Raw genomic sequence first — 12,167 nt, forward strand, 5'->3', positions numbered from 1 at the left:
GAGACTGAAGGGCCCACAACAACTACAAGCAGCTGAGCATTACAACAGCTGGCCAGGAGCATAACTCGGCCTCCCTGGTCACCTAAAGGGAGAGCAAACAGACCACAACAGAAGGACACACGTAGCCCACATAGGGGTCACCCCTGGAACATTGAGAACTGAGGGAAACACACTGCAGGCCTCTTGAGGCATCACTTATATAAGGTCACCTATCCAAGAGCAGGAGACGTAGCTGACCTACCTAATACGTAGACACAAGCACAGGGAAAGAGGCAAAATGAGGAGGCAAAGGAATACATTCCAAGTAAGGGAACAGGACAAAACCCCAGAAAAGGAACTAAGTGAAACAGAAATGAGCAACCTACCTGACAGAGAGTTCAAACAAAGAGTGTTAAGGATGCTCACTGATCTGGGGAGAAGAATAGATGAACTCAGTGATAATGTCAACAAAGAAATGGAAGATATAAAAAAGAATCAATCAGAAATGAAGAATACAATACTGGACATGAAAAATTCACTAGAGGGACTCAAAAGCAGAGTAGAGGATACAGAAGAATGGATCTGCGAGCTGGACAAAAGACTAGAAGAAATTACCCAAGCTGAACAGGTAAAAGAGAAAAGAATTAAAAAGAGTGAGGACAGTCTAAGGGACCTCTGGGACAACATCAAGCACACTAACATCCGTGTTATAGGTGTCCCGGAAGGAGAAGAGCAAGACAAAGGGGCAGAGAATCTATTTCAAGAAATAATAGATGAAAACTTCCCTAACCTAAGGAAGGAAACAGACATCCAGGTACAGGAAGCACAGAGGGCCCCAAAGAAGATAAACCCAAAGAGGCCCACACCAAGACACGTCATAATCAAAATGTCTAGAATTAAAGATAAAGAGAGAATCCTAAAAGCCACAAGAGAAAGACAAGTTACATACAAAGGAAACCCCATAAGACTATCAGCTGACTTCTCAGCAGAAACCTTACAGGCTAGAAGAGAGTGGCATGATATATTTAAAGTGCTAAAAGGAAAAAACTTACAGCCAAGAATACTCTACCCAGCAAGGTTATCATTCAAAATGGAAGAAGAGATCAAAAATTTCTCAGACAAGCAAAAATTAAAGGAGTTGGTCACCAAGAAACCAGTGCTACAAGAAATGTTAAAGGGACTGATTTAAGGGGAAAAGAGAAGACCACAAATAGGAAAAATTATCTATTTCCATGATAAGAGGGTAATGGATACAAATGCACAAAAAAGAGGTTAGATATGATATAAAAACATAAAAGGAGGGAGGAGGGGAGTTAAAGAGTAGAGCTTTCAGACAGAGGTCAAACTAAAGAGACCATTAATTCTGTATAGAAGGAGAAAGGAACAGAGAAGGACTACTAAAACACTGAGAGAAAAAATAGTTAAATAATGGCAGTAAGTACATACTTATCAATAGCTACTTTAAACGTCGATGGACTAAATGCTCCAATTAAAAGGCATAGAGTGGCTGATTGGATAAAACAACAAGACCCATATATATGCTGCATACAAGAGACACACTTCAGACCTAAAGACACTCACAAACTGAAAGTGAGGGGATGGAAAAAGATACTCCACGCAAATGGCAATGAAAAGAAAGCTGGGGTAGCAGTACTCAGACAAAATAGACTTTAAAACAAAAACTGTAAAAAGAGACAAAGAAGGTCATTACCTAATGATCAAGGGAACAATCCAACAAGGGGATATAACACTTGTAAATATCTACGCACCCACTGTAGGTGCACCTAAATATATAAAGCAATTATTAACAGACATAAAAAGAGAAATAGACAGTAACACAATAATAGTAGGGGACTTTAACACTCCACTTACACCAATGGATAGATCATCCAAACAGAAGATCAATAAGGAAACATTGGCCTTAAATGACACACTAGAACAGATGGACCTAGTAGATGTATACAGATCATTCCATCCAAAAACTGAAGAATACACGTTCTTTTCAAATGCACATGGAACATTCTCCAGGATTGATCACATTTTAGGCCACAACACGAGTCTCCATAAATTTAAGAAGATTGAAATAATACCAAGCATCTTTTCTGACCACAACGGTATGAAACTGGAAATCAACTATAGGAAGAAAACCAGAAAAGCCACAAATACGTGGAGATTAAACAAAATGCTACTGAACAACAACTGGGTCAATGAAGAAATCAAAGAAGAAATCAAAAAACAACTGGAGACAAATGAAAATGAAAATACGACATGCCAGAATTTATGGGATACAGCAAAAGCGGTTCTAAGAGGGAAGTTTCTAGCAATACAGGCCTATCTCAATAAACAAGAAAAATCTCAAACAACCTAACAATGCACCTAAAGGAACTGGAAAAAGAAGAACAAACGAAGCCCAAAATCAGTAGAAGTAGGGAAATAATAAAAATCAGAGCAGAAATAAATGAAATAGAGACCAAAAAAACAATAGAAAAAATTAGTAAAACCAAGAGCTGGTTCTTTGAAAAGATAAACAAAATTGAAAAACCTTTAGCTAGACTCACCAAGAAATAAAGAGAGAAGGCACAAATAAGTAAAATCAGAAATGAAAGAGGAGAAATTACAACAGACACCTCAGAAATACAAAAGATTATAAGAGAATACTATGAAAAGCTATATGCCAACCAATTCGACAATCGAAAGAAATGGATAAATTCTTAGAATCATACAACCTTCCAAAACTGGATCAAGAAGAAGTAGAGAATTTGAATAGACCAATCACCAGTAAAGAGATCGAAACAGTAATCACCCAAACCTCCCCAAAAATAAAAGTCCAGGACCAGACAGCTTCCCTGGTGAATTCTACCAAACATTCAAAGAAGACTTAATACCTATCCTTCTCAAACTCTTCCAAAAAATTGAGGAGGGGGCGAAGCTCCCTAACTCATTCTATGAAGCTGACATTACCCTGATACCAAAACCAGACAAGGACAACACAAAAAAAGAAAATTACAGGCCAATATCACTGATGAACATCGATGCAAAAATCCCCAACAAAATACTAGCAAATCTCATACACCAGTACATTAAAAAGATTATACACCATGGTCAAGTGGGATTTATTCCAGGGATGCAGGGATGGTTCAACATTCGCAAATCAATCAATGTAATACACCACATTAATAAAATGAAGAATAAAAATCACATGATCATCTCAATAAATGCAGAGAAAGCATTTGACAAGATACAGCATCCATTTATGACAAAAACTCTGAATAAAATGGGGATAGAAGGAAAGTACCTCAACATAATAAAGGCCATATATGACAAACCCACAGCTAATATCATCCTCAATGGTGAAAAACTGAAAGCTATCCCTCTAAGAGCAGGAACCAGACAAGGATGCCCACCGTCACCACTCCTATTTAACATAGTACTGGAAGTCCTAGCCAGAGCAATCAGGCAAGAAAAAGAAATAAAAGGGATCCAAATTGGAAAAGAAGAAGTGAAACTATCACTATTTGCAGATGACATGATTTTATATATAGAAAACCCTAAAGAATCGACCAGAAAACTTTTAGAAGTAATAAACCAATATGGTAAATTTGCAGGATACAAAATCAACATACAAAAATCATTTGCATTTCTGTACACTAACAACGAAGTAGCAGAAAGAGAAATTAAGAATACACTCCCATTTGCAATTGCAACAAAAAGAATAAAATACCTAGGAATAAACTTAACCAAAGAGGTGAAAGATCTGTACAGCAAAAACTATAAAACATTGCTGAAAGAAATTGAAGAAGACACAAAGAAATGGAAAGATATTCCCTGCTCTTGGATTGGAAGAATTAACATAGTTAAGATGTCCATACTTCCTAAAGCAATCTATAGATTCAGTGCAATCCCTATCAAAGTTCCAACAACATTTTTCACAGAAATAGAACAAAGAATCCTAAATTTTATATGGAACAACAAAAGACCCCGAATAGCTAATGCAATCCTGAGAAAAACGAACAAAGTTGAAGGTATCACAATCCCTGATTTCAAAATATACTACAAAGCTATAGTAACCAAACAGCATGGTACTGGCACAAAAACAGACACATAGGTCAGTGGAATAGAATTGAAAGCCCAGAAATAAACCCACACATCTATGGACAGCTAATCTTTGACAAAGGAGCCAAGAACATACAATGGAGAAAAGAAAGTCTCTTCAACCAATGGTGTTGGGAAAACTGGATAGCCATATGCAAAAAAATGAAAGTGGACCCTTACCTTACACCATACACAAAAATTAACTCCAAATGGATTAAAGACTTGAATGTAAGACCTGAAACTATGAAACTTCTACAAGAAAACATAGGCAGTACGCTCTTCGACATCGGTCTTAGCAACATATTTTCAAGCACCATATCTGACCAGGCAAGAGAAACAATAGAAAAAATAAACAAATGGGACTATATCAAACTAAAAAGCTTCTGCAAAGCAAAGGCAACCATCGACAAATGAAAAGACAACCTAACAATTGGGAGAAGATATTTGCAAACCATACATCTGATAAGGGCTTAATCTCTAAAATATATAAAGAACTCATGCATCTCAACAACAAAAAAACTAACAACCCAATTAAAAAATGGGCAAAAGACCTGAACAGACATTTCTCTGAAGAAGATATACAGATGGCCAACAGACACATGAAAAGATGTTCAAAATCATTAACTATCAGGGAAACGCAAATCAAAACTACAATGAGATATCACCTCACGCCCGTGAGAATGGCTATAATTAACAAGACAGGAAACAACATGTGTTGGAGAGGATGTGGAGAGAAGGGAACTCTCACACACTGCTGGTGAGAGTGCAAACTGGTACAGCCGCTGTGGAAAACAGTATGGAGATTCCTCAAAAAATCAAGGATAGCACTATCATACGTTCCAGCTATTCCGCTGCTGGGTATTTATCCAAAGAACTTGAAAACACCAATGTGTAAAAGTACATGCACCGCTGTGTTCATTGCAGCGTTATTCACAATAGCCAAGACTTGGAAGCAACCTAAGTGCCCATCAAGGGACGAATGGATGAAGAAGATGTGGTATATATACACAATGGAATACTACTCAGCCATAAGAAACGATGAAATCCAGCCATTTGTGACAACATGGATGGACATTGAGGGTATTATGCAAAGTGAAATAAATCAGAGGGAGAAGGTCAAATACCGTATGATTTCCTTCATTAAGTAGTAGATAATAACAACAATAAACAAACACATAGAGACAGAGATTTGATTGGTGGTTACCAGAGGGGAAGTGGGGAGGGAGGAGGGCAAAAGGGATAATTTGGCACATGTGTGTGGTGATGGGTTGTAATTAGTATTTGGGTGGTGAACATGATGTAATCTATGCAGAAATAGAAGTATAATGATGTACACCTGAAATTTATACAATGTTATAAACCAATGTTACTGCAATAAACAAAAAATTAAAAAAAAAAGTTTTAAGGGCTGGCCCCATGGCATAGCAGTTAAGTGTGCACGCTCCACTGCTGATGGCCTGGGTTTGGATCCCAGGCGTGCACCGACACACCGCTTGTCAGGCCATGCTGTGGTGGCGTCCCACATAAAGTGGAGGAAGATCGGCATGGATGTTATCTCAGGGCCAGTCTTCCTCAGCAAAAAGAGGAAGATTGGCATGGATGTTAGCTCAGGGCTGATCTTCCTCACCAAAAAAAAAAAAAAAACGTTAAATGTTTAACCATTCTAATAGGTGTGTAGCGGTATCTCATTATGGATTTATTTTACATTTATGAGTAATGATTTTTAACATCTATCTTTTCATGTGCTTATATGCCATTTGTATATCTTTAATTATGAATTGTCTATTGAAATCTTTTTCCCACTTTTTAAATTGGGTTGTGTGTTTATTATTGAGTTTAAAAGTTCCTTGTAAATGCAAGATACAAGCCTTTTGTCAGATCTATGCTTTGCAGATATTTCCTCACAGGCTCTGGATTTCTTTCCATTCTTAACAGTGTCATCCAGGAGCAGAAGTTTTAATTTTGATCAAATCCTATTTATCCTTTTTCTTTTTTCAATGGATCATGCTTTTGGTATTGTAGCTAAGAAACCTTTGCTAACTCTTTGCTAACACACAGATTTTTCTCTTATGTTTTCTTCTAGAAGGTTAATAGTTTTAGGTTTTAAATTACGTTGATGAGTTAATTGAGTTAATTTTTATATGAAGTAGGTGTATATTAAATTTTGTTTTTATTTGTTTTTGGAAATGGAGATCCAATTGCTCCAGAAAAATTTGTTGTGAAGATTATCCTTTCTCCACCGAATTACTTGTGTACTTTTGTTAAATAAGTTGTCCAAATACATGGGTCTTTTCCTGCACTGTTTATTCTCTTTCAGTGATCTCTTTGTTGATCTTTACACAAATATCACAAGATCTTGATTACTATAGTGTTATAGTAAGTCTTAAAATCAGTTAGTGTTAGCCTTCTAACTTTGTTCTTCTTCTTTTTTTTTTCTGGTGAGGAAGATTGGCCCTGAGCTAACATCTGTTGCCAATCTTCCTCTTTTTGCTTAAGGAAGTTGTTGCTGAGCTAACACCTGTGTCCATCTTCCTCTATTTTGTATGTGGGGGGCCAACACAGCATGGCTTGATGAGCAGTGTGTAGGTCCATGCCCAGGATCCGAACGCCTGAACCCTGGGCCACTGAAGTGGACTGTGCAAACTTAACCACTACACTATTGGGCTTGCCCCTGTTCTTCTTTTTAAAAATTGTTTTAGCTATTCTAGCTCATTTGCATTTCTATTTGAATTTTAGATTCTGCTTGTCAATTTCTCAAAATTCTGCTGGAATTTTAACCAGGGTTGAATTGAATCTATAGATAAATTTAAGGAGAATGACTTTTTACCATATTGAATCTTCTGACTCATGAACATAGTGTATCTCTCCATTGATTTGTCTTATTTTTTCTTATTTTTCCTGTAATTTTTATTGTAGAAGTCTTTCATATCTTTTGTCAGATTTATCCCTAAGAATTTAATATTTTTGATGCTATTGAATCTATGAATTTGATGCTGTTGATTGCTATTTTATGTTATATTGAATGTTAAACCAACTTTGCATAACTGGGATAAACCCCACTTGGTAAGATATATTACTTTTTCATATATTATTGGATTCAACTTGCTAAAATTTTGTTCAACATTTTGCATTTGTGCTATGAGGGATATTGGACTGCAGTTTTCTTTCCTTTTAATATCTTTTTCTTGTTTCATTATCAGGGTAATCCTGGCCTCATAGAATAAGTTGAGAAGTGTTCTCTCTTGTTCAATTTTCTGAAAGAATTTGTGTAGAATTGATATTATTTCTTCCTTAAACATTTGGTAGAATTCATGTGAAGCCATCTGGGACTTTAGTTTTCTTTGTGGGAAGATTTTTAACTACAAATTCAATTTCTTTAATAGATATAGGGCTACTCAGATTATCTATTTCTTCTTGAATGAGCTTTGGTGGATCGTGTCTTTCAAGGAATTTCACCTAAATTGTCCAATTTCTTTCACCTAAATAGTCCCATTTAGTGTCATAATGTTTTCATAATATTCCTTTATTATTCTCCTAATATTATAGAGTCTATAGTAATATCACCTCTCTCATACTTGTTTTCAGTAGTTTGTGCCTTTCTTTTTTCTTGATCACTTTGCTTAGAGGTTTATCAGTGCTACTTATCTCAAAGAAGTAGGTTTGGTTTTGCTAATTTTTTTTTTTTTTTTTTTTTTTGGGAGGAGATCAGCCCTGAGCTAACATCCGCCAATCCTCCTCTTTTTTTTTTGCTGAGGAAGAGGGCCCTGGGCTAACATCTGTGCCTATCTTCCTCCATTTTATATGGGACGCCGCTACAGCATGGCTTACCAAGCAGTGCGTCAGTGCGCGCCCGGGATCCGAAGCAGCGAACCCCGGGCCGCCGCAGCGGAGCGCGCGCACTTAACCGCTTGCACCACCGGGCCGGCCCCTGCTAATTTTTTTCTAATGTTTTTCTTTGTTCTTTTCCTTAGTTTACTCTTTGATCTTTATTATTTTCTTTCTTCTACTTACTTTGTGTTTAACTGACTCTTCATTTCCAGTTTCTTAACATGGAAGTTGAGGTCATCAATTTGAGACTTTTGTTCTTTTCTAATGTAGGTGTTTAATGGTATGCATTTCTCCCTAAGTACTTTTTTTGGTAGCATCCCACAAATATTGGCATATTGTGCTTTCATTTTCATTCAGTTTTAAAGTAATTTTTTTTTTTTTTTTTGCTGAGAAAGATTTGCCCTGAGCTAGTGTCTGCTACCAATCTCCTCTTTTTTTTTTGTATGTGAGCCACCTCCACAGCATGGCCACCAACAGACAAGTGGTGTAGGTCCATGCCTGGGAACCGAACCCCAGCCACTGAAGCAGAGCACGCCGAACTTAACCACTAGGCCACCGGGGCTGGCCTTTAAAGTACTTTTTAATTTACCTTTTCATTTATCTTTTGATCTATGAGTTATATAAAGTGTTGTTATTTAGTTTCCAAATGTTTGGGATTTTCTAGATACATTTCTATTATTGATTTCTAATTTAATTAGAAATAATTCTTTGTATGACTTTAATCCTGGTAAATTTGTTGAGATTGTTTTACAGCTTAGAATATGATCTACCTTGGTAAGTGTTTCATGTACACCTGAGAAGAATGTGTACTATGTTGTTGTTGGGTGAGGTGTTCTATAAATGTCAATTAGATCAAGTTTGATAGAGTCATACAAATCTATATCCTTACTGATATTTTGTTTTCCTGTTCTATCAATTATAGGGAGAGGGGTATTGAAATCTCCAGCTGTAATTGTGGCTTTGTCTATTTCTCCTTGTGTTTTCTATCAGTTTTTATCTCGTGTGTTTGGAAGCTCTGTTATAATATGCATGAACATTTAGAATTGTTATGTATTCTTGATTAATTGATGCCTTTATCATTATGAAATTATAATGATAATGTCCTCTGAAATCTACTTCATCTGATAGCTTTCTTTCGATTAGTGTTAGGGTGGTATTTCTTTTCCATCTCTTTACTTTTAGCTTATATCTTTTATTTCAAGTGCATTTCTTACATGCAGCATATAGTTGGGTCTTGTTTTAGCCAATATGACAACTTTTGCCTTTTAATTGGGGTATTTAAACCGTATAATATAAACTAAACAGTATAGACAATTTTATGTGATTAATGCTTTTCTCTGCTACTTCTACCTGAATTCTGTCCATTCTGGGTCAGGTTTTATTGATTATTTTTTCTCCTAAATGTGGGTCACATTTTCTTGCTTCTTTGTGTACCTTGTAGTTTTTGATTAGATGCCAAGTATTATGACTTTAGCCTTGTTTTGTGCTTGTTATTTTCTTTTCCTATGTTTTTGAAAACAGTTTGATCCTTTAGGGTCCTGCCTTTAAGCTTTGTTAGGCAGGACTGGAGCAGTGTTCAGCGTAGTTGTAAGTATTCCCCACTACTGATGCAAAACCATTTGCATCTACTCCTCAATGTCTAATGAGTCATGGATCATTCCAGTCTGGCTAAGGGAAATGTTCCTAGCCCTGTGCGTTGACTGAGTACTTGTCTTTAATCCTTTTGGGGGGATCTTTCCTTGGCCTCAGGTAGCTTCTTCACGTGCATGATTTGGTTAGTCCTCAGCTGAACACTTGAAGGAGGTGTCCAGCAGATGCTCCCGCTGTGCCTCTCTCACCTTTCTGGTCTCTGTCCTGTGTACTCTGCTGTCTTTTAGACTCTAAACTTCATCCTCTCAACTCAGGATGTCCACCAGCTCCAGCTCAGTTCCTTCTTCCTGAGTCAGGGCCTGGACACTCTCTTAAGGTGGCAAGTGGGATAATTATAGATCTCACTTTGATTGTTTTCTGTCTTTCATGGATCACTGTCCTACGTTGCTCAATGGCTAGTGGTACTTCATCCTGGCCAGAAGTGGAGGTCGCATCAGAAGGATTAATAATCCTCTTCTGTTATATTTTCATCCATATTAACTGAACCACTATAGCATTTTTCATTTTACTATATTTGACTGTTATTCCCAACTTGAAATCAATATATGAAATACATTTCTATTTAGCTTTCTCTGAGGACTCTCCTTGTTATGAAGAAAATATGGATTGGAAAATCATCAGTGAGAATTATTTTGCATTTTTTAATAACTTACTCAAGTCTCCAGTAGCTTCCATATCCAGGTAAGTTTTCAGAATTCAACTTCCTGGTCTTGATTTAACTATCATCTGAAGATAAGCAAAACCCAATTTTAGGATACACTTGCTTTAAAATGTGAGATCCTGATTTAGCTATTGGTACAATATTTCATATTAGGTGCTCAATAAATATTTGTCTTGTAGAATGTATGACTCATGTTTCCATGGATTTTGAAAGGAAATACAGATTATAGTAATACGATTTTCCTTCAAAAGCATGGTTTATAATAGATGATACTCCAAAAATAAAATCTTTTTTTTTGAAAAATAGTCTAGTCTACTTGCTTAGAGTTTAGACATGGAATCCACAATTGAAGATTCCAGTAGTTCTAGAGATTTTGGGGAGAGAAGTGATCTTTGGAACTAAATCTGCCAGATTATATACTGCTCTGCTGCTTCAGCACATGTATTGAAATGGAAATTTTTATGGATAATTGTAGATATTGTGTATAGTTTTAAAGCACACTGTATTTTTTGTAGGGTGTGTTGTGACATGGTGGGACAAAAGCTTGGCATTAGAGCAGTAGCTCTCAAATTTGGGAATGGTTCAAACCTATCCGGGAAGTTTAGTAAAAATACAAATGCCTGGACTTTGCCCCAGACATGCTAAATCTTGTCCACGTGTAGGACCCAGGTTCTACAGACTTAAGAAATTCTACAGGTGGTTCTGGTGCACACCAAAGTTTAAGACCCAGTCTGCAACATTATCTAGACCTGAGATTCATCACATCTGGGGAAACATTTTAAGCTCAGGTATTAGTGTATACAGGAGAAAGAGAATGGGGCGGACCTTCTGGAGAATCAGTCCCTTGCTCATGTTGAATTTATGATACCTCACTTTCCTGAAAATCTCAAATATTTAATAGCTCTAGAAAGAAAGCAGCAAAGCTAGTCTAAGTATGCTCCCCGGGCATGTTTGATTTTGTATTTGTAGACCCATAGCAACTGGCATAGTATCTTTCATGATAGATGCTAGATAACTAGATTTTGACGTAATGAATGAATGCATGCATGCATAAATAAGAATAGACAATAAATACAATTAATATTAAGAAAGCTGAGCTTGAAATGAGAAAGCTTGGGCCATGTCCTGTTCCTGAAATATAATAGCAGTGTGAATCTGCTAATTTAAAAGAATATTCCAAAATGTTTCTGTTTCCATGAAATGAAAATAACCATGTGTACTCAAAAGGCTGTTGTAGGAGTGAACTGAGATTGTAGTTGTGAAAATGCTTTATAAACTGTAACGTGATGTAAAAAAGTGTGGCTACATTACTCCTAGTAGTACTGGTTCTACTTCAGCTGTTACTATTACTATTACTTCTCCATGACCCCTCCGATCCCAATACAAAACACGATAGTTTTGTATTCTACTCTGTCGATACACCGTTAGTTGCATAGTAGTTGTGCATATATTTCTGTGCAGGGCTGGATTTGAGCAAGATTCACACTGAATTCCTAATAGGTGAGCTTTCTTTTTCCTGATGGGAATTTTTCCCATGAAATGTTTTTGATGTTTCGTGGTTCAAAGTAGCTACTCTCTGTCCTACAAATAATAATACACTAAATTAAGCCTGCATTTTTTTCTTCTCTCAGATCCCAGCTATGCGAGTGGAAAACAACATTCCTACATTTGATCCGTCCTATATCTATCCCATGCCAGACAGTATGTTACAAAACAGGATTACAGAGTTAAAGAAGTTTAGAAAGTAATTCACTCTTTAAGGGATTAATATCCAGTACAGGTCAAAATCCCTTATCCACAATTCTGAAATCTTAAAAAGTCTGAAAATTGAAGCTTTCCTTATGGTTGGCATCACAACTCATTCCGCAGACTTAAGTGTTAATGAGTTTGTTGACCCCACACATGGAGCCCATTCTCAGGTTTCACTGCAGAAGGGCTAATGAGTTGACAGGGGGGC

The 12,167-nt window shown here is 36.6% G+C and overlaps 1 protein-coding gene across 1 annotated transcript in view; it reads left to right on the top strand.

The window, feature by feature from the left end:
* The window catches only part of ABCA13 (ATP binding cassette subfamily A member 13), a 448,014-nt gene that overhangs the window by 114,414 nt on the left and 321,433 nt on the right, over positions 1 to 12,167 (top strand). The window contains exon 17 of the mRNA XM_058534839.1: positions 10,116 to 10,230. Within this exon, the coding sequence (XP_058390822.1) occupies positions 10,116 to 10,230 (115 nt within the window). The remainder of the gene's footprint in view (positions 1 to 10,115; positions 10,231 to 12,167) is intronic.

Source organism: Diceros bicornis, chromosome 41, assembly GCF_020826845.1.
Source record: "Diceros bicornis minor isolate mBicDic1 chromosome 41, mDicBic1.mat.cur, whole genome shotgun sequence".
NCBI classification, from domain to species: domain Eukaryota; kingdom Metazoa; phylum Chordata; class Mammalia; order Perissodactyla; family Rhinocerotidae; genus Diceros; species Diceros bicornis.